The 22799-nt window shown below is 41.4% G+C and overlaps 1 protein-coding gene and 1 pseudogene across 2 annotated transcripts in view; one reads left to right on the top strand and one right to left on the bottom strand.

Annotated features, from left to right (window-relative positions):
• The first annotated feature begins 5655 nt into the window (after positions 1 to 5655).
• The window catches only part of APLP2 (amyloid beta precursor like protein 2), an 86743-nt gene continuing 69599 nt past the window's right edge, over positions 5656 to 22799 (top strand). Inside the window, exon 1 of one of the 2 annotated variants that reach the window (XM_010597125.3) lies at positions 5656 to 5832. In XM_010597125.3, the coding sequence (XP_010595427.1) occupies positions 5728 to 5832 (105 nt within the window). In that variant the 5' untranslated portion in view covers positions 5656 to 5727. The remainder of the gene's footprint in view (positions 5833 to 22799) is intronic. The other variant, XM_010597124.3, reaches the window with a different exon arrangement.
• LOC111752658 (small ribosomal subunit protein eS12-like) lies at positions 17926 to 18717 on the bottom strand (annotated as a pseudogene).

The raw sequence follows: 22799 nt of genomic DNA, 5'->3' as shown, positions 1-22799 counted from the left end.
GATTGTCTATGCTATAGAAATGACTGTTGCTGCCCTTCCCTTTCTTCTTGTCTTCCTCTTAGTGTCCTCCCATGCCTTGGTCACATTTTGTTGACTTCCCGCGTACTATATACTGCCTTTCCTTTCATCAAATTAACACGTGTCTTCTATTTGGTAATTTTCCCTCCTCCCTCACCCCTGGTAACAATCAAAGAAAGCTTTTTTTATGTGTTTCTTTCTAATAGTGGTCTCAGAAAATATTTGTCCTTTTGTGATTGATTTATTTCACTCAGCATAATGTACTCCAAATTCATGCATGTTGTGAGATGTTTTGCAGATTCGTTATTATTCTTTATGATTGTGTAATATTCCACTGGAAGTTGTCAAAAATGAAATGGAACAGCATAAAGATCAATATCCTAGGCATTAGTGAGCTGAAATGTACTGGTATTGGACATTTTGAATCAGACAATCATAAGGTCTACTATGCCGGGAATGATAACTTGAAGAAGAACGGCATAGTGTTCATTGTTAAAAAGAACATTTCAAGATCTATCCTGAAGTATAACACTATCAGTGATAGGATAACATCTACACACCTACAAGGAAGATCGGTTAGTATAACTAGTATTCAAATTTATGCACAAGCCACTAAGGCCAAAGATGAGGAAATTGACAATTTCTACCAGTTTCTGCAGTCTGAAATTGATCAAACATGGAATTAAGATGCATTGATAATTACTGGTGATTGGAATGCAAAAGTTGGAAACAAAAAAGAAGGATTGGTAGTTGAAAATACAATGTCAGAGACTGCATGATAGAATTTTGCAAAACCAGTGACTTATTCACCGCAAATACCTTTTTTCAACAACATAAACAGCGACTGCCTATACATATGGCCCTCACCAGACAGAAAACACAGGAATCAAATCCACTACATCTGTGGAAAGAGACAACGGAAAAGCTCAATATCATCTGTCAGAACAAGGTCAAAGACTGACTGAGGAACAGACCATCAATTGTTCATATGTAAGCTCAAGCTGAAGTTAAAGAAAAATTAAAACAAGTCCACAAGAGCCAACATATGACCTTGAGTATATGCCACCTGAACTTGAGACCATCTCAAGGATAGATTTGATGCATTGAACACTAATGACCAAAGACCAGAGGAGTTGTGGAAAGACATCAAGAACATCATACATGAAGAAAGCAAAAGATTGTTAAGAAGACATGAAAGAAAGAAAAAAAAAAAGACCAAAACGGATGTCAGAAGAGATTCTGAAACTTAGTCTTGAACATAGAGCAGGTAAAGCTAACAGAAGAAATTATGAACTAAAAGAGCCGAAATGGAAGATTTCAAAGGGTAGCTCAAGAAGACAAGGTAAAAATATTGTAATGAAATGTGCAAAGACCTGGAATTAGAAAACCAAAAAGAACATGCTTGGCATTTGACAAGCCGAAAGAACTGAAGAAAAATTCAAGCCTTCAGTTGCAATTTTGGAGAATTCTGTGGGAAAAATATTGAATGACACAGGAAGCATCAAAAGCAGATGGAAGAAAATACACAGAGTCACTGTACCAAAAAGAATTGGTCAACATTCAACCATTTCAGGATATATCATATGATCAAGAACTGACGGTATTGAAAGAAGTTCAAGCTGCACTGGAGGCATTGGTAAAAAACAAGGCTCCAAGAATTGATGGAATACCAATTAAAATGTTTCAACAAAGGAATGCAGTGCTCACTCATCTATGCCAAGAAATTTGAAAGACAGCTACCTTGCCAACTGACTGGAAGAGATCCATATTTGAGCCTATTCCAAGCAAAGGTGATCCGACAGAATGTAGAAATTATCGAACACTACATTTTAATATCACATGCAAGTAAAACTTTGCTGAAGATTATTCAGAAATGTTGCAGCGGTACATCAACAGGGAACTACCAGAAGTTCAAGCCAGATTCAGAAGAGGATGTGGAACAAGGGATATCACTGCTAATATCAGATGGCTCTTGGTTGAAAGCAGAGAATACCAGAAAGCTGTTTACCTATGTTTTATTGACTATGCAAAAGCATTTGACTGCATGATTAACATCGTGAAGAACGGGAATTCCTGAACACTTAATTGTGCTCTTGAGGAACCTGTACAAAGACTAAGAGGCAGTTGTTTGAACAGAGCAAGTCAATATTGCATGGTTTAAAATCAAGAAAGGTGGGCGTCAGGGTTACAGCTTTTCAACATACTTATTCAATCTGTACACTGAGCAAATAATCTGAGAAGCTGGACTATGTGAAGAAGAATGTGGCGTCAGAATTGGTAGAAGACTCATTAACAATCTGTGATATTCAGATAACACAGTCTTGCTTGCTGAAAATGAAGAGGACTTGAAGCACTTACTGATGAAGATCAAAGGCTATAGCCTTCAGTATGGATTACACTTCAACATGAAGAAAACAAAAATTCTCACAACTGGACCAATAAGCAACATCATGATAAACAGGAGACAAGGTTGACTTTGTCAAGGATTTCATATTACTTGGATACACAATCAGCATCCATGGATGCAGCAGTCAGGAATCAAATGAGGTAGTGCATTGAGGAAATCTGCTGCAAGAGACCTCTTTAAAGTGTTTAAAAGCAAAGATGTCACTTTGAGGACAAAGATATTTTCAATCGCCTCATATGCATGCACGTGAATGAATAAGGAAGACTGAAGAATTGATGTCTTTGAATTAAGGTATTGGCAAAGAATATTGAATATACCGTGGACTGCCGGAAGAACAAACAAGTCTGTCTTGGAAGAAATACAACCAGAGTGCTCCTTGGGAAGTGACGATGGTGAGGCTTTGTCTCACGTACTTTGGACGTGTTATTAGGCGGGACCAGTCCCTGGAGAAAGACTTCATGCTTGGTAAAGGGTCAGAGAAAAAGAGGAAGACCCTCAATGAGACGGGTTGACTGAGTGGATGCAACAATGGCCTCAAACATAACAATGATTGTGAGGATGGCACAGGACCGGGCAGTGTTCATTTTGTTGGACATAAGGTTGCTGTGAGTTGAAGCCAAATTGATGGCACCTAAAAACAGTAGTATTCCATTGTGTGTACGTTCTACAGTTTGTTGATCCATTTTTCTATTGATGGGCACTTAAGCTGTTTCCATCTTTTTGCTATTGTGAATAATGCTGCAGTGAACACAGGTGCGCATATGTCTACTCATATTACAGCTCTTATTTCTTTAGGGATATACCTACGAGTGGGATTGCTGGGTCATATTGTATTTCTGTTTCTAGCCTTTTGAAGAAACACCGGACTGTTTTTTTTCCAAAGTGGTTGTACCATTTCATGTTCCCACCAGCAGTGTGTAAGTGTTCCAATCTCTCCACAACCTCTCCAACATTTGTTATTTTCTGTGTTTTTTTTTTTTTAATTAGTGCCAGATGGTATCTCATTGTAGTTTTGATTGGCTAATGATTTCGAGCATTTTTTCGTGTGTTTATTAGCTGTCTAGATGTCTTCTTTGGTAGAATGTCTGTTCATATTTTCTATCTATTTTTTAATTGGATTGTTTGTCTTTCTGTTGTTGTGTTGTTGAAGTTTTCTATAGACTTTAGAGATTAGACCTTTTTTCCCTCTGTCTGTAGGTTTTCTTACTTTTTTGGAGAAGTCTTTTGATAAGCATAAGTGTTTAATTTTTAGGAGGTCCCATTTATCTAGCTCATTTTCTGCTATTTAGTTGTCTTTTCTTAATTTTCATCCTACTCGGTCTTTTCCAGTTTTTGACTCTAGGCTGTGATGATAAGTATTAGTTGAATAGAAAAATAATACATGCTTCTAGGTTTCATGTGTTCCCTTGTTGCTGCCCCTATTGACCGTCTCACGGATTTAATTATCATGTAGTAATATGTTGCTTTACTCTTTTCCGTCCTTAATATTTAAGTCTCTTAATGCTTTTCACTATTTTCATATTTGTTTTTCATTGGATCACACAAATTGGTAAAGTTAGGCAGATTTTAATAGTCCCACTTGCCAGACAAAGGAAGAGAATTCCAAGTGATGGACTTGTCCATAGCTACATAGCTAAATTAATGACCATTTCAGGACTAAGACGAGAACCCAGGATAACTGGGTTTAGTAACAACTGAAGAAACATTTGAAGAGCCCCTCCACTGTTGAGGGCATGGTGGCATGGCATACCGAAGAAACCTATGGTCTGGTGGGGAATAACTCGGGAAGCAAGAGCCACAATAGGAACAGCACCCTGGGATTCGAAGGTGGATGAAATTACATCTAATGGAGCACAGAAAGAACGAACACGTGTTTAACAGGTAGCTATTGGACAGAGGGCATTGCAGGCGTAGGAACAGCATTCAAAAGGGCTCTGTGATGAAAACCTGTGGGTTGTCTTTGGGGAATCGCTGATTCCGAATCGGGCAGAGACCAGTTGAACCACAGGCAGCTGGGCGTGTAGGGGCGTGGTGCGGAAAAAGGTTGGAAAATGCAGGCTCCTTCTCTTTGCACCACTCTGCTTACTCTACGGACATTGTCTCTCCATTTTAGTGCCAGTTTCCCGTGGGTAGAGATCCTGTGCTCTCCTTGCTTCCTTCAGCCTAAAGGGACTAATCCAGGACTCTGCATAGTGGATACGTAAATCACATTAAGCCTACTGAAAGGAAACAAAGCTGGCGAGCTCTCGCCATGGCGGTGCCGCCCCAGGGGTGGAATGGGGGAGCCGAACGCTCTGCAGTTGAAGTGGGAATACAAGTGGACCGAGAAAGCAGGGAGACGCAGGCCTCTTGCTAGTGATCTTAAACTGAAAAAAAAAAAAAAGAAAAGGATCTTTTCCTAAAACACAGGAGAAAGGGGAATAAGGCCTCAAGGTCAACTGGTCCTCGCCCCACTTGGTCTCCATTGGGGGCAGCGATCCCGGGCTTCGGCGAACGCTGGGAAGGAAAGAATGAGGCCTAAGGACCAGAGACACCAAGTGTGGAAACGAGGGAAGCGGGCAGCGCGCACGGAGAGGACGTGCCCGGCGCAGGAGCCCGGGAGCGGAGGAAGGCAGCCTCATTAGCCCTTCCGCTGCCTCGGGGCAGGTCTTCTGTAAACAGTCCCGGACTCACAATAATTCATCCTGTTTTTAATGAAAACACTTCCAGAACTCAAAAGAGGGCGGTAGCCAAGGCAATCTGGAAAACACCCCGCAGGGCCCGTGGACCGGGATCTGTGTGTATCAGGCGGCCGTAGGCGGACAGACTACAGCCGTACGCACGGGCAGACAGCGTGGGCGGCGCCGGGCCCAGCTACCCTCTCCGAGGCCGCGCTGCGGCCGCTGAGAGCGCCCGGGGGCACGGCCCAGCCCGCCACGCACCGGCTCAGCCTGGCGGCCGCAGGGTCGCAACATGGGCGGAGCCGTCCGCAGCTGGGGGCGGGGCGGGGCGGGGCGGGGCGGGACGCGCGCCATTCGCGGAGCCGTGACGCTGGCCCGCGCGGGGGTGGGCGGGAGCGGCCGGCTCCTCGGCTCCCTGATTAGCGCTGGGCGGAGCAGGAGGCGGTGCCTCGGGCGGGTCTGCGGGACAGTATTGGGCGCCGCGGGAGGAGGGCTGTGGTTTTGTGAAGTCAGTTCCGGTTGGTGTAAAACCCCCGGGGCGGCGGCGAAGGGGTTTCAGATGCTTCTGGGTCGCGGTGGGAGACGCGCAGGCGGTCTGCTGTGTGTGTTTGGGAGGCGAGCGCGAGCGCCACCGGCGAGGGGATGGCGGTGACCCGGACCGCGGCCACTGCGGCCATGGGCAGGCTCCTGGTCCTGCTGCTGCTCGGGCTTACGGCGCCCGCCGTGGCGCTAGCCGGCTACATCGAGGTAGGGGCCGCTCGCCGGGCGCCGTCTCCCCCAGCCGCCCGGGGGAGGCGGCCTGGGGCGGGCGGCTGTGCGCGGCGGGGGCGCGGTGCGGCGGGGGTCCGGCTCTGCGGCGGTCGGGCCCTCCCCGCCTCCGCTCCCGCCGCCCACCGCTTGGCGCAGTGCTCAGCCTGGAGGCCGTCCGGCCGGTCGGCTCCTTCGCTGCAGAGGCCACATCAAAGGCATCGGGGTTGCGGGGAGCCGGCGGTGCGGGGGCGGCGCGGGCGGGCTTCCCTGCCCCCGCTCGGCGCTGCGGGTCCTCGGGGATCCCTGCGAAGCGAAGGCTCCAACCGCGCCCTCCCTCGGGACAATGTCAGCCTCCCGCTGCGTGCTCCTGCGGCTCCGCGGGCTGCGGGCGCTGCTGCCGCCGCCGAGGGGTCTCTATCCAGACCTTGGTGGGGCGGTCCTCCCAGTAGGGACCGCGAGTCGCCGGCCCTGCTTGGCAGCCCCCTTAGGGCACCGAGAAGCGCGCTCGCACTCCGGAATGTGCGAGCGCCTTTCTCGAGGGAGATACCCACCTGGAAGCAGAGCCTTTATTGGCAAGGCGGATTTTGCTTATAGGACGCATGCTTCCTGGTTTTCGCCCTTCCCAAAGTAACCTTGATCCTGGGGAGCGAGTCAGTAGGCTTTGGCTAGACTAGGAGAAAGGTTGTGTGAAGCAGCGGGTGTGCGTCTCCTGCGCTGCCCCAGGAGTTGTTGGTTTTGCCTCCCTTTGAAATAAAAATCAGCAATGCTGGAATCAGCCCTTTGAGGGGCATTGTTAAATGTAGCAGTTTGCCAAAGTCTTATAAACAAGGGAGGAAAAAAAAAAAACCCTGCGATATTTGTGCTTGTCCCTTATATAGTGGGTTTTCGCAAGCAAGGGAGGTACCCGTTAATACGTCGTAAAAACACTTTTTTGTAAGTCATGCAATGGCGTGTGTCTCAAAATTTAAGTATTCTGCATCAGAGCCAGCTTTGTAAACACCTTTGTGCTGTGAGACTGGGTGAAGTGGCTAGAACTTCTTTGGCGATTCCCGGTAATTGGGGCCACGGGAACAGGGAAGGTTGCTTTGGGGTTGGCGTTGGGCTGGTTGTGCAGTGAGGTCTGGAGTGTGCCGGTTTACATAAACCTTCCCGTTGCCGAGGGAGACCGGGAACTTTATTTTTACTTGCCTCTTAGAAATAGTGCTTGATCTGTCGGACTGGAATGTGTTTCTGGTGTAGTTTATTTCTTAACCCTTGTCAGTAGTTTAAAAATTAGAATTGATTTGTGGGTACTTGGCACATTTCAGAGAGACGTGAGACTGGACTTGATTACGTAGATGTTGACTGACAACTTTCGGATAAAATAAAAGAACGTGTCCACTTCTACAGAATATTTCAATATCTCCTGGGATATTATAGGGAAAAACCACCCTCTGTGATGGAATGGCATAAAACGTTTGTATTTATCCTGCTTAAAGCTTTATGACTTCAGGAAAAAAAAAAGGGGGGGGTTAACTTTCAAATAGAAACGCACGATTTTAGGTTACACTCTCCACATAGTGGTTAGACATATATCGGTGATCCCCGGTATGAGTAGGATGAAAACAAGCTAAATCCGTAAGATGAGAGGTTTAAAAAAAAAAAAAGATTTGATAAGGAAGGAGGGATTTAGCTGTTTGGGCAAGGTTTTGAAAACCATTGTTCACACTTTTCATCTCATGTCCCAAGTGGTGTGAGTAACTAAAAAAAAAAAAATTCACAATGAAATATTCATCATTTTTAAAAGAATTATCACCCTTTCCCATTTAAACAGAATGTAAATATGTATTTGTATGCTTGCAGAGAAAGAAAAAATAATGTGAGAATTAGTTCTGATTGTTAGCCACAACATCCTTCGGTGGAAGGGCCTGTCTACATAGGAAATAAAAAAAAAAAAATTTTTTTATTAGGAAACATAGGAAATAAAAAATAAGACCCCAAAAATCAAGTATTCTTCTCTGATACCTCCTGTTCTTTGAAGCCATGTTTTTGCCCACACTTAATAAATTATGTTCCTAATGGTTTTAAAACAAGCTGCTTTTCCTTTTGTCAAACTGTTGGAATTTTATTCGTACATATATATATGTATATATAAAAAACTTGATTTTGTTTTTCTGCTCTCTGGCAAAGGAGTGCCTAAGCCTTACCTTAAATGAGAATGGTGTAAATCAAATCAGGATGTCTCTGGAAAGTTCCTCAATGAGATTAGCCAAAGGGATTCTAGCCAAATCCCTGGTCAGGTTGCTTGGCACAGAATAATTGATTGGAGAATCTTTAGTGTTGCTTGGTGTTGACTGAATTAATCTCTTACACCTGTTTAAAAAGGAAAACGAACCTTTCTGTACCCTAAGTCACTTCCTTCTGTAAATCCAAGACAAGTTCTTGGATTTTCTGTTGGGAAGTCTCAAGACAGCATTTGGTATTTGCGCTGAAAGCCTGTAAGCCACGGATACTTGGGCTTTGGAGAGCCAGAACTCAGGCTTTGTTCTGTCACATTTGGAAGTGAATGGGCCGTTTGATAACCAAAATTAATCCCAGATTTAGGTATGACAACTGAGGCACATGATTGAGAAGGCTTTGGTGTTGGTGTCTCTGAACGGTGGTGTAGGAAACGTCCGATGACTTCGGGAGATACCTTGGTAATGCATCTGATAGAAGCAGCAGTCATTATTTTGTCACAGCTGTGTTAAAAAATCTTTTGATAAATGTGATAAGCTAAATTTTATCAATCAGGTCCTCTTTTTACAGAGGGCTGTTCAGTATGGTGGCTGGAAATATGGCTAGTGTGACTGAGGAACTGAATTTTTCATTTTACTTAATTTTAAATTATTGAAGTTTAAATTTGAAAACATACATGACTCAGTGACTGGGAAACTTTTACCTGTTTGGAACAACTTGGTCATGTCAATCTAATTGTAGATTTTATAAAATGTAAATGCAGATCAAATATTTTCTGTGAACATTTAGTGTCCAAGCTCAGATATACTTTGAGTGTGAAATATAAACCCAACCTTTAAGACTTAGTGTGAAAAACGGTAAAATATCTCAATAAATTTATACTGACTATATTGAAATGTTAATATTTTGGACAAATTGGGTTAAATATATTAAAAATATTTCTACCTTTTATATGTGGCTACTGGAAAATTTAATACTATGTATGTGGGTCAAGTTATATTCCTGTTTTGGTGAATAGAGAGTGCTGATTTAAAGTCTTTAAGTTAGTCCTGCATGAGTATTTTATTAGTACAGTTTTTGAGTGCTGCTAATTTTCCCCCTGGTGAAGCCTTGCTTGAAGTTGGTCCAGCGTGATCTTAAATGTTTTTGTTAGAACAATGCTAAATGTTATTTTTTAGTTTCAATAAAAAAAAAGAAACTTTAATTAGAAATAATTTCAGACTTACAAAAAATTCCGAGAATTTTACAAACCAGAATTTTCCCTAGATTCACCAGTTGTTAACATTCCCCCTTTCAGCTTTTGCTTTATCATTCATTCTATTATTATTGTTGTATTTTTTGCTGAGCTCTTTGAGAGTAACTTGCTTACGTCATGCTCTTTTCCCCCTGAAAACTTCAGTGCGTGGTTCCTACAATTCTAGGACATTCTCTTGCAAAGCCACAGTACAGTTATCAACTTAAGGAAGTTTAACATTAATGTAATGCTTTGATCAAATCTACTGTCTGTAATCCAGTTTATCAGTTGACCTAATAGTGCCCTTTACAGTGTTTGTAAACATGGTCATTTTTAAAGCCAACGAGCTTTTGAATTCTTGGAAGGGTTAGTTAATTTTCCACATACAAAAATCAGATTTTTAACTTACCTGATAGTGTTTTGATTTTGAAAAATCAAAACTTAAAAATATTTCAAGATTTTTTATTCAGGTATCTTATTCACCTTTACCAAATTCTTAGGCTTTTACATTTTCTTTTTAATGTAACAAGAAAAATTATATAGGTAGTACTTATTCATTGTAAAAAGTTAAAATTACAAACGGTAAGAAATGAAAAATCACCTGAAATCACGTTATCCGGGAAAATCTCACTGTAAACATTTTGATGTCTGTATTTTCATCCTTCCAGATATATCATGTACATAAATTTTATGAGAATAGCCCATATTGCACATTGAAGCTGGTACCTGACAGTTGTTTTGAGTTATCCTGATACAAACTACTGAAAGAAAATACTGTCAAGTGTTCTGTGTTACAAGTAAGAAAGGGTAAATCTTTGTACAGTAATTGTAGTTTCTATGGAGGAGGGCATTTCAGCTAGAATTCTAAATTGCCTATAATTCATTTTTCATGAGTTGTTTTTTAGTGAGATAAACTAGATTACCTTGAGGCTGAATTAAATTTAGTGTTGTGTACCTTGATTTATGACCTGAGATGGAGAGTGAACCATGCAGGTGCATTCAGATATAGATGGATTTTTATCACTCTTCTGGGTTGCAGTGCTCTATACCAAGTATAACTGATACCTACTTTTGCTAAGGGAATTTTTCTCACATAAGCGTCATGAAGTCTTTTTATTTTTTAATGAAGTCGTGTAAAACATAACTGTGATCCATCGTTTTAAAATAGGAAGGTTGGAACACTAGCTAACTTGTCATTTGATACTCAGCCATCCTACCAGTGTTCATTGAACCACTGTTACGGGTTTCCGTGCTAGAGCTGGATAGAGCAGTACTAAAAACAGGTGTGTGTCCTTTTCACTCCACTCAGTCTGCTTGCTGTGATTTCTAGACCTCACCCCCAGAGACCTCAATGAGTGCACCTGGGATGCTTTGTTTCCAGATGCTCCCAGGTGATTCTGATATGCCAGTAGAGGACAAAACTCCTGCAAACACCTCCCCCGCCCCCGCCCCACGACAGACACAGACAGACACACACACATCTGGGTACATTATCATTTAAGTCCCAGAAACAGTCTGGTGAAATAGGTATTCTTATCCTCACCTAAAAAAGTGAGCCAGTAGAGGCCCAGGGCTTAAGATCACACAGCAGAGCCAGGGTGTGAGTCCATCTATCCTGTGCTAAGTCTAGCCTTCTTTCTTTCCTCTGTATTAGGGTGTTTCATGTTTCCCTTTTGGTTAGAGATTTCTTTTTCACTTGCGTCCACCTGTCTTTCCCACGACCAAAAATCTAATGTAAATATTTTCTTGGAAAAGAACTAATTTCATAGTTAAAATTTCTCATGAACCAGTGTACACCAAACTGTTAACAGTGGTTGTGTTTGAAGGATGGAATTACAGGGAACTTTGCCTTTTTACATCTTTCATTGGTTTTTTAAAAACCTTTTAGTGTTTTTTTATGTAACATGCAAATTATTTTTAAAATAATAAGCTTGTTTCATTTTTGAATTCTGGCCAAAATTTTTAAGGAAAAAAATATACCCAGCTTATATAATAAATGAAGTAAAAGAACTGAAGATTTCAAAGGGCAACTCGAGAAGGCAAAGTGTTATAATGACATGTGCAAAGAGCTGGAAACAGAAAACCAAAAGGGAAGAACACGCTCAGCATTTCTCAAGCTGAAAGAACTGAAGGAAAAATTCAAGCCTGGAGTTGCAGTAGTGAAGGATTCTATGGGCACATATTAAACGATGCAGGAAGCATCAAAAGAAGATGGAAGAAATACACAGAGTCGTTATACCAGAAAGAATTAGTCGATGTTCAACCATTTCAAGAGGTAACATATGATCAGGAATAGATGGTACTGAAGGAAGAAGTCCAAGCTGCACTGAAGGCATTGGCGAAAAACAAGGCTTCAGGAATTGGCGGAATATCAAGTGAGATGTTTCAAAAAACAGTTGCAGCGCTGAAAGTGCTCACTCGTCTATGCCAAGAAATGTGGAAGACAGCTTTCTGGCCAACTGACTGGAAGAGATCCGTATTTATGCCTATTCTCAGGAAAGGTGATCCAGCTGAATGCGGAAACTATTGAACAATATCATAATATCACATGGAAGCAAAATTTTGCTGAAGATCGTTCAAAAGTGGCTGCTGCAGTATATTGACAGGGAACTGCCAGAAATTCAGGCTGGATTAAGATGAGGATGTGGAACCAGGGATATCATTGCTGATGTCAGATGGATGCTGGCTGAAAGCAGAGAATACCAGAAGGATGTTTACCTGTGTTTTATTGACTATGAAAGGCATTAGACTGTGTGGATCATAACAAATCATGGATAACATTGAAAAGAATGGGAATTCCAGAACACTGAATTGTGCTCAGGAGGAACCTGTACATAGATCGAGAGGTGGCTGTTAGGACAGAACAAGGGGGTACTGAGTGATTTAAAGTCAGGGAAGGTGTGCGCCAGGGTTGTATCCTTTCACCATACCTATTCAGTCTGTATGCTGAGCAGATAATCCGAGAAGCTGGACTATATGAAGAAGAAAGGGGCATCAGGATTGGAGGAAGACTCATTAACAACCTGCATTCTGCAGATGACACAATCTTGCTTGCTGAAAGTAAAGACGAAGCACTTACTGATGAAGATCAAAGACCACAGCCTTCAGTATGGATTACCCCTCAACATAAAGAAAGCAAAAATCCTCCCAACTGGACCAATAAGCAATGTCCTGATAAACAGAGAAAAGACCGAGGTTGTCAAGGATTTCATTTTATTTGGATCCACAATCAACAGCCATGGAAGCAGCAGTCAAGAAATCAAAAGACTCGTTGAATTGGGCAGATCTGCTGCAAAGGACCTCTTTAAAGTGTTGAAAAGCAAAGGTGTCACCTTGAAGACTAAAGTGCTCCTGACCTAAGCCATGGTATTTCATTCATATCATATGCACGTGGAAGCTGGACAATGAATAAGGAAGATCAAGGAAGAATTGATGCCTTTGAATTGTGGTGTTGGTGAAGAATATTGAATATACCCTGGACTGCCAAAAGAACGAACAGGTCCGTCTTGGAAGAAGTACAACCAGAATGCTCCTTAAAGAAGCAAGGATGGCAAGAGTGCTGCGTCTTACATACTTTGGAGATGTTGTCAGGAGGGATCAGCCCCTGGAGAAGGATGTCATGCTTGGTAGATTACAGGGTCCGTGGAAAAGAGGAGGACCCTCAACGAGGTGGATTGACACAGTGGCTGCAACAGTGGGCTCAAGCATAACAATTATAAGGATGGCACAGGACAGGGCAGTGTTTTCATTCTGTTGTGCATAGAGTCGCTGGGTCGGAACCGAACAACAATAACAAACATAATAAATATGAACCCCTGTGAGGGTCTTGTCAAATCAGATATGGAATTATTTGTGAGATAAAAGGCTGCCTGCACTAGATTTGCAGTCACTTGCCTAGCTGAAAGATAAAACATTAGGAGAAGGTTCACACTGTAACCAATATGACACAGATAAGATTGTCGTTTAGAAAAAAAGCTAGTCAGTATTTGGAGTTGGGGCACCTATAAATCCAAAAAGACAAAAACCAAACCCATTGCTGTTGAGTCGATCCCAACTCATAACGACCCTATAGGACAAGAGTAAAACTGCCCCAAGGAGTGCCTGGTAGATTCGAACTACCGACCTTTTGGTTAGCAGCCATAGCTCTTAACCGCTATGCCGCACCTATAAAAAACCAAAAACTAAACCCAGTGCCGTCGAGTCGATTCCGACTCATAGCACCTATATGGTTGGTAAATTAAACAGCTCACCACAACCTTTCTACTCTGCTGTCCTCAAGCTAACTTCTCTAATGGCTGCAGAATGGCTGCTGCAGCTGCAGAGGACATGGTCTGTCCAAAAGTATCCAGGGGAACAAGAGACTCTGTATATCTCCCTTTAAGAAGGAAGAAACCCTTCTCAAAACCTACCAGCACAAAACCCCTCAAATCTTGTTGGACAGATTTGTATCAGATGCCTGTGGCCAAACCAGACATGGGCAGGGAAATGGTGATGAGGCTTAAACTTACCAGGACCTGCTTTCTGGAGAGGAGGAGGATGCATACTTGGATCTAGTTGGGTTCAGTTGGGAAAGGAGGCTCTGGAGGTTGGGTAGCCAACAACAGTTTCTGCTACAAAGGACTGGCTGAAAGGAGGAAGAAGTCCTTTATCTTTACCTGAATTATCTGTAGGTTAGTTAAAATTAGCTGGTGAGATTGAGCCGTAAGCGGAACCTCTCACAGAGTGTGTTTGAGGATCTCAGCACCTCATATTGAAAAATAGTGCTGTCCAGAACAGGGTGACCAGGGTGGCGAAGAATGAAAAATCTGGGATGAAAGATGAACTCTGGGGGGCGGGGGGAGGTATTTAGAGAAGAAGAAAACAGATTTGGTTGGCAGTGTTGGTTAAGGATGTAACTGTTTTCAAGTATTTCATACTTAATCTTTGAAACACTTGTCTAGGCTGAAGTGAGATTTTTTTATATTACCCCTTTAATTGTGAATTTTTCCAACATAATATAGTGAATATATAACAAATACTCGTAGATCCAGCACCTAGTTTTGTTCAGTCTTAACATTTCATATATTTGGTTTAGCCTTTGTAAAAAGAAACACAGCGGTACAAATAACAAAACATTGGAGGAAGGATAAAGGCCTCATTTGATCTTCTCCCTGTCTCATTAACCTTTCCAGAACTAATCCTTATCTGAGTCAGAAGCATTCCCATGCATGTTTTCATGCTGGAAGACTCTTTTCATCTCTTTGGATCTCTGAAGAAACTTGCTCAGGCTCTTAGAGTGTAACCAGTATTTGATTATCAGTGCAGAGGGTTTATTGTTTGAGCATATTGTGGCGATATAAGGAGGTAAGAACGCTGAGGTATTTGCACTGAAATAAAGATGGCTCATGACTCATGAAGGTGCCAAGCATACAAGAAGACACTCTTGCTGCCCTCCCTACCCAACATTGAAAGCCCTTGAGTATTTTTGAGCATTTTTCAAATACATAATTTTATTTATTTTGTTGTTAAGAATATACACAGCAAAACATACACTAATGCAACAGTTTCTACATGTACCATTTAGTGACAGTCTTCGAGTTGTGTAACCTTTCTCACCCCCCTTTCTGAGTTGTTCCTCCCTGCTTACCATAAATTCACTGTCCCCCAAGATTCCTGCCTAATCTTTTGAGTTGCTCTTGTCCGTTTGATCCCATGGTTTTTGAGAACCCTGAATTTGGACTTCTAGCATCCTAAACTGAGAAAAAATTTGTTTGTTAAAGCCACCCACTTGTGGTATTCTTGGATAACTAAGACATGTACCTAGGTGTGGATTTTTAAAACATTTCTGCTTGCAGAGCTTCTCGAATCTGTGATTTGATGTTTTTCATCAGTTTTTAGCCATTGTCTCTTTAAATATATTGTGTCTGCCTAGTTTACTTCCTTTCTTTTGAAACTCCAAATATACACGTCTGTGTTTTCTACTCTCTTTGTCTCTACATGCTTCGTTTGATAGATATTTTTTCTGTTAAACTTCTTTCTTGAGTTCTTAATTTCAGTTATCGTAGTTTTCAGCTCTGTAAAATTGGTTCTTCTTGTTTCTAGATCACAGCTGAAATTCTCAATCTGTTGTGTTCTTGAACATGACAAGCATAAAGTCAGTTGTGTCCTTGAACATGACAAGCATAAAGTCTCTGTCTGATAATGCCAGTTAGGGGCCTCTGTGGACTTTTTCTGTTTGTTTTTCCTGCTAACTGTGGCTTTATCCCTGTTTTAGAGATGTAGGCACTGAAGCATGCAGGTGAAGAAGTTTGACCGATGTCACAAATCAGTTAACATCAGGTTGATTCTGACTCATAGCGACCCTGTAGGACAGAGCAGAACTGCCACATAGAGTTTCCCAGGAGCTCTTGGTGGATTTGAACTGCCGATCTTTTGCTGAGTGCATAGCTCTTAACCACTGGGCCACCAGGGTTTCTGGAGAATCCAAAACTTGGGCAAAAATTGGAATAGGTGATTCTTAGGAATCAGAAAGAACCTCTCTTTTATGTTTATAATCTATTTTTCCCTCATTTAATATATTGAATAACTTTCCAGGCCATTAAATATTTTACATTTTTTAAAGTTGACCGTTCAGATGGTTTGGGGCATTTGAACTCCCTGCAGTTGTACATGGTACAGTAGTCACCTTCCTAAATTGCTTTTATTACCCTGAATTTGGATTTGGGTTCGTAGCTGAAGCGCAAACATGGCCTAAGGACACTGCCTGCCTGGCAGTGGTTGACTTTGGCAGCAGTATTGGAACAAGTATTTGAATATTTGATTGCAGTTTGACCTTATTTTATAAGGATGAGAGGGAGGAAAACGGGTAAACAGAAATGCTTATCTTATAGGCCTATGGTTGGTGCTTGCTATATAGAGATTTTTGAAACTTTGGGGGAACACTAGGTGGACTCAAATTGTATAGGAAAAGTTAAGGAATGTATATAAAATGCTGAAAATAATGTTTTCAAGGGTTTTTTCCCTGCTAAAACGCTGGGAGTAATTGATATTTGTATATTTTATCAGCTCTCTAGTATCAGAATCCAAAATAACATGCATGGAATGTGTTTGTAACTTGCACATGTTTTCAAGTAGGGGACTGCCTCTTCTATCATTTATTTAATTGATTCCTTTATAACTGAACATTTGTTTCTAGTTTTTCTCAAATGTACACAGCGCTTAGTGGTTTAAAAAAAATTCTCCTAGCTGTATCTGAAATTGGCATTTAATAGAACCTCTGGGTATTGCTTGTTCAAAAAATGGAGACTTTCTGTGGTAATTGGTTCATTTGAAACTCTTCAGAGTCATCGTTATTAACCTACATTTATTAAATTGCTGTATGTAGAGTACTGTGACAAACAACCCCATAGCTGAAGGCACTATCTAGCTCCTAAGATGATAGATGAGAGAAGTCTTTTATGATAGACAGCACTAGTCCAGGGTTTTTTCTTTTTTAGATAGTTTTAATCTAGCTAGTCTGTTTTCTTACTTATTTAAAGGGTTTTCTTCCAGATATTTTATACTATGTCAGCCGCAAGAAAGACATAAAAGTTTCCTCATACTGTACAACTCAAGTGTCATAGATCTTTAAAGTAAATTATTGTAACCAATTTCCTGTGGTTGACAAAATACGATTAACTTTAAACATGACTTTTGGGTGTTAGGTTTTCTGGTGAGTTCTGTTCTTTTAGATTAACTGCCATTCTCTACAGACTTTTTCTTTAGATATAAATGGTGATAACCTCCTAGCTGTGATGCCTACTACATAACCTAAAGTAGGAAGCATGTAGCCTGCAGACAGAATGTGGCCTGTTATGTGTGCTTTGTTTGGCCCTGACTTAGTTTGCTTTATATAAAATGTTTTAAATTTAAATTAGCTATCACCCAAATAACATGGGTTTTTGTGTAAAAATTCTTTTCCAGCTTTTGAAGAAGTTGGAAGATCTGGTAGCAGGGGTCAAGTAGCAGCAAGCCCTCTTGAGCTGGCAGGATAGCCCCATCTCCCGAGGCAGGCTGAATATGGGCCACCATTTTTATGTTACACCCCCATATGCTTGTGTTACTTGTCTGTTGTTTTTTTGAGAGCCAAGTTTTTTGTTTTTTTCTATTTGTGACTTAGGTGAAAGTTTACAGCTCAAGTTAGTTTCTCAAACAAAATTTTACACACATTGTTATGTGACCCTAGCTGCAATCCCTGCAGTGTGACAGCACACTCCCCCTTTCCTCACTGGGCTTCCCGTGTCCATGCAGCGCGCTCCCTCACCTCCAGACAGGAGCTGCCCGTTTAGTCTCATGTATTTATTTGAACTCCTCATGAGTATTGTTCTATGTTTTATAGTCCAGTCTATGTCTGAAGAGTTGGCTTCAGGAATGGTTTTAGTTCTGGGTTGACAGAGTCTGGGGGCCGTGTCTTCTGGGGTTCCTCTAGTTTCCAAGTCTGGTCTTTTTACATGAATTTGAGTTCTGCCCCACATCTTTCTTCTGCTCCGTCAGGGACTCTCTGTTGTGTTCCCTGTCAGGGTGGTCTTTGGTGGTAGCGGGGCACTATCTAGTTCTGGTCTCAGGCTAATGGAGTCTCTGGTTTATGTGGCCCCTTTTGTCTCTTGGGCTCATGTTTTCTTAGGTGTTCTTTATTCTCCTTTGCTCCAGGTAGACTGGGACCAATTAATGCATCTTAGATAGCTACTTAAACTTTTAAGACCCTGGTTGCCACTCACCAAAATGGGATGCAGAGCATTTTCTTAATAAATTTTGTTATGCCAGTTGACCTAGGGAGAGCCAAGTTTTTTATTTGTTAATTTTTGGATTTGAAATATTGTGTGATAACATCCTTGGCCTGAGATTCTTTGCCATAGTTTTTAACTGCCACACAACTGCAACCAACGACTTTATGGGGGTTTTCTCTGTGTCAGTTTTACAGAGACGACCCACTCGCCTAGTTTCTTGTCATCAACCTTGATCAGGTTGGTGTGGTATTCAGCACAAAGGGCCTCCACCAGCTTGACACACAGACCCAGCACAGTTGGATGCAGGTACGCAAAGAGGGCCTTGGTGCTTGCTTGAGACCTTGGCAGCGTCGTGACTGCTAGGAGCCAGGCCTTCTTGCACGAGGGTGGTCTTGAGCCTCTCTTGTAAAGCAGTATTAACGTCTCTTATACCTCCGGCGTCAGTGCCTGCCTTGGCCATGGTGGTGAGTTGCCGGTGAGCTGAGTCTTGATTTCACCCACGCCTTCACCTTTGTGCTACTCAGTAATGTCAGGGAAAGAGCTACAATAAAACCAAAAAAAAATTTTTTTTTTAAACCCATGACACTTCACAACAGAAATTTCTTTACTTGGCTGGTTAGACCCTGTACCCTCGTTTGAAGAGAATTTCTGCTTAAGACATCATTAGTAGTTTTCCTTTTAACAGTTTCCCCCCCTCTTGTAGCAGCTCTTAAGGAAAATGATTATTTGGGCCTTTATTAGCTTCCTTAGGATCTCCAGTAATGAAAAATCCTGCTGGGCTATCATTTTGAAAGATTAATCTTATGAATTGATATGTCATGAGACTGTTGGTTAGTGTTGTTTTTAAGTAATAGGGATATTAATCAGGACAGATTAAAATATTTTAAGTATTGCTCTTAAAAGATTAAAATGGAAAGCAGAGATTCAAGCCTGATAATCTCCTAGCTGAACAGAACCATTACGTGTGGTTTAATGTCTGTATATAGTGAGTGAGGAAACTGAATTTATCGCAGAACGATACAGGTATAAGGCATATTGTGGATCATCTAGCACTAGCCCCTATTGGACAAACAGATCCCATCCCTGTAGTGGTCCCTGAAAAGCTGTAGAAAATAACACAGAACATAAACTCCGAGTCGAGTTTGAGGTAGTGGTGGTTGCTTCAGGAAGATTATTATTGTGATTTGGAAGGCAATGTTATAGGCGTACTGCTTTTAGCATTGTTTTTACTTCAGAGTTCGTGAAGATAAATTTCATTCAGATGTGTTACCACATCATTATTTGGCACGTTTTTGGATTTTATGGGAGAAAATGTTTAGAAGAAAGCATAGAGAGTCTTATGTAGACAAAGAAGTGGGCAGAAAGATAAAGAGTATTCTATTTTTTATACAGATATAGTAAAACCTGCGAAACCAAGAACCTGTATAAGGCAGAAACCTGTTAGAGAAGGGAACCTTAAATATTTTCCACTAAAACTAGCAATGGAAAAGTGGTAAGACTGCACCCTGTCAAAGGCGGAAAACTTGCAAGACCTGGAAAAACAAGGCAGCCCTGTTGAGTTCCAGTTCTCACAGATTTCACTGCATTGCATCATTTTATACCAGTGCAGGTAGAGTTCCTTATTGGCCAGGTAAAATATTATCACGCGAAACATTAGTGAGACTCAGTTACCTACGGAACTGTTAGCCTTACATACTTTTGGAAAATTTTTAAACCAGCATTTTCACAGGGCCGAGGGAGTTACTTTAAGCTAATACAAACACTTGGTTCTCTTTTATCAAGTAATTCAGCCTGTTTCCATTGTGCTATTATATATTAGAAATGATACCTAATATCATTTCTAATAGAACTGATTGAACTTCCATTGAACTACTTAATTGTTGTTCCCAAGAGATGATGGAGGTGAAGGAGAAGCCCTGAGTCATTGCTACTAAAAGTCAGTATGAACTGACCAAATTTGCCTTGGGTACGAAGTTAGCATGTAGTATTATACCTAAGTAGCTACTTGGCCTGCCAGTCTATGCAAAGTTCAAGGTGAGCTAGTTCTAGAGCAGTCACCTGACTTGTAGGACAATAGTTTTAGAAGAAAAACAAAAGTTTTGGGAGGAGAACGGAAAACAAGGAACAACTTTCGTAGATACACAGTGAGTGTGTTACACAAGCTCTTGTATCTGCTGAAAATTGCCTCAGTGTTTGAATACTGGAGAAACCACTTTTTCCTTTTTTTTTTTTGGTAGGGGCAATATGTATGTTGGCAAAAATGAATTCTTGCAGTATTTGGGCTGGCATATCATTTAGAGGCTGATCTAGCTACTGCTAAGGACATACCAAAGCCTGTACTTGTTACATATTAAATCTTTTGTGTGTGTTTGTGTATGTGTGTGCTTTAGGTGAAAGTTTACAGAGCAAATTAGTTTCTCATTAAACAACACACATTTTTTGTAACGTTGGTTGCCAATCCCATGACATGTCAGCACTCCCCTTCTTGACCGTTGGGTTCCCCATTTCCATTTGTTCAGCTCTCATGTCCCCTCCTGCCTTCTTGTCCTCTCCCCTGGGCTGGTGTGCCCATTTAGTCTCAGATACCTGCTTGAACTACGTGGGTTATTGTTTGCTTTATGGGCCTGTCTGATCTTTGGCTGAAGGACGAACCCCAGGTGTGACTACATTACTGAGTTAAAAGGGTGTTCAGGGGTCGTGTGTACTCTTACGTTTCTCTAGTCTCTGTCAGACCAGTTATAGTCTGGTCTTTTTTTTTTTTTTGGTAGGTTGTTGGTCTTCTCAAATCATATTCAGTTTTCATTAAGTGACTTTTAAAAAAAGTTCAAGAACTACACCCCCATACACACCTTGTTGTTGTTAGTTGCTGAGGAGTTGGCTGCGACTCGTGATGGCCCTGTGTCCAACGTACCAGAGCATTGACTGGTCCTGCACCATCTCCATGGTTGGTGGTGCGTTTGAGTCCATTGTATAGTGCCTTCCACCCTAAGGGGCTCATCTTCCAGCACTGTATCGGACAGTATTCTTTTGTGATCCATAGGGTTTCCATTGATTGATTTTCAGAATTCGATCACCAGGCCTTTCTTCCCGTCTACCAAGGGTGACCCCTGCAGGTATTTGAAATACTGTTGGCATAGCTTCCAGTATCATAGCAACAGACAAGCCAGCACAGCATGACAAACTGACCAGCGGGTGGTGGATATATAAATATAAGTAAATAAATTAGGTTGTGGTTCGTAATGTTGTATTAAAACAAAGACCATTTGGGATACATAAAATCAATTTAGCAAGGTCGTTTTGTCATTTTTTTCATCCAAAATAGTGAAGCCTGTGAGAGCCAGAATGCTATGGGACCACCTTGTTTTTCTGAGTCTCGAAAGTTTTCCACCTTTGATGGGGTGCGGTTTACCGCTTTTTTGTTGCCCTCTGTTAATGGGAAGTATTTGAGTTTTTCTTCTCTGACAGGTTTCTGCCTTACACAGGTTCTAGCTTTCTCAGGGTTTACTGTAATAGTTTGGTGTTCGGCGATGATTGCCATCTTCTGATTTACTTTTATGGGGCTTCTGAATTCAAATTAATATGATTTATTGTACAGAGTAATTGGTTTAATGTGGTCTGGGCAATGTCTAAATCATCAGAGGAAGGAGATTTTAGCACAAGGAAGGGATGGTTTGATTTCTCCAGGAAAAAGTGATTAGATGTTTAATAAAAGCAGCATTCAGTGGAAAGTTGCAAGCACTGGTATAGAAACAGCAGAGTTTTCCAGAGAAGTTAGCTGAAATTAGGAGTAAGAAATCACGGAAGCTGTTTCCGGAAAAATGCCTGACGTCCCCCCCCCCGACATGATTGAGGCAGGCTTGTCCAGTGAATTAACAGTGAAAATCCAGACTCATACCTTCTTTTTAAAATATAATTTTCATTTGTTGTTGAGAATATACACTGTAAAACATACACCAATTAAACAGTTTCTACATGTACCATTTAGTGACATTGATTACCTTCTTTGAGTTGTGCAACCATTCTCACCCTCCTTTTCTGAGTTGTTGGTGCCTTATTAACATAAACTCACTGTCCCCTAAGGTTACTGTTTAATCTTTCCAGTTGGCGTTGTCAATTTGATCACATATAGATCTTAAAAGAGCATACATAATATTCAGGGCAGACATTTTTTGCTGGTTAAGTTAAATTATTATTCGGTTTTAAGAAGACTTCACGGTGTATTTTTGATTTAAAGTTTAAAGATTATCTAAAGGCAGTAGTTGCAGGGGTTCAGCCAGTCTTCATGACTCCAGAAGTCTGGAGTCCATGAGAATTTGAGATTCTTTTCTGCATTTTTCCCCTTTTGATTAGGATTCTTCTATGGAATCTGATCAAAATGTTCAGTAATGGTAGCCGGACGCCATCTAGTTCTCCTCGTTTCATGGCAAAGGAGGCAGTTGTTCATGGAGGCAGTTAGCCACACATCCTCCTATTCCTGACTGCCCTTCTGTTGCTCCAGTAGAATAGAGCACAATTGTTGTGCCTTGAATGACCACTTGCAAGCTTTTAGACACCAGGCATGACGCAACTAACTAGGAGGTAGAATAGAAACACCAAACACGTTATTAGGCGAGTTAGCTGGGATGTCCAGTGAAACCATGACCCTGAATACCCAAACCAAGGAACCAAATCCCATGGAGTGTTTGATTGTACATAAGCAGCCTCAGCAGCTACTTTTTTTTTTTTTTTTTGTCATTATTGTAAGTGTATCTCTCACACAACTTTTGCCG

This window comes from Loxodonta africana, chromosome 15 (assembly GCF_030014295.1).
Source record: "Loxodonta africana isolate mLoxAfr1 chromosome 15, mLoxAfr1.hap2, whole genome shotgun sequence".
In the NCBI taxonomy this organism is placed as follows: Eukaryota; Metazoa; Chordata; class Mammalia; order Proboscidea; family Elephantidae; genus Loxodonta; species Loxodonta africana.
Note: the sequence above shows the minus strand (reverse complement) of the source record. Positions and strands in the feature narration are given on the sequence as shown.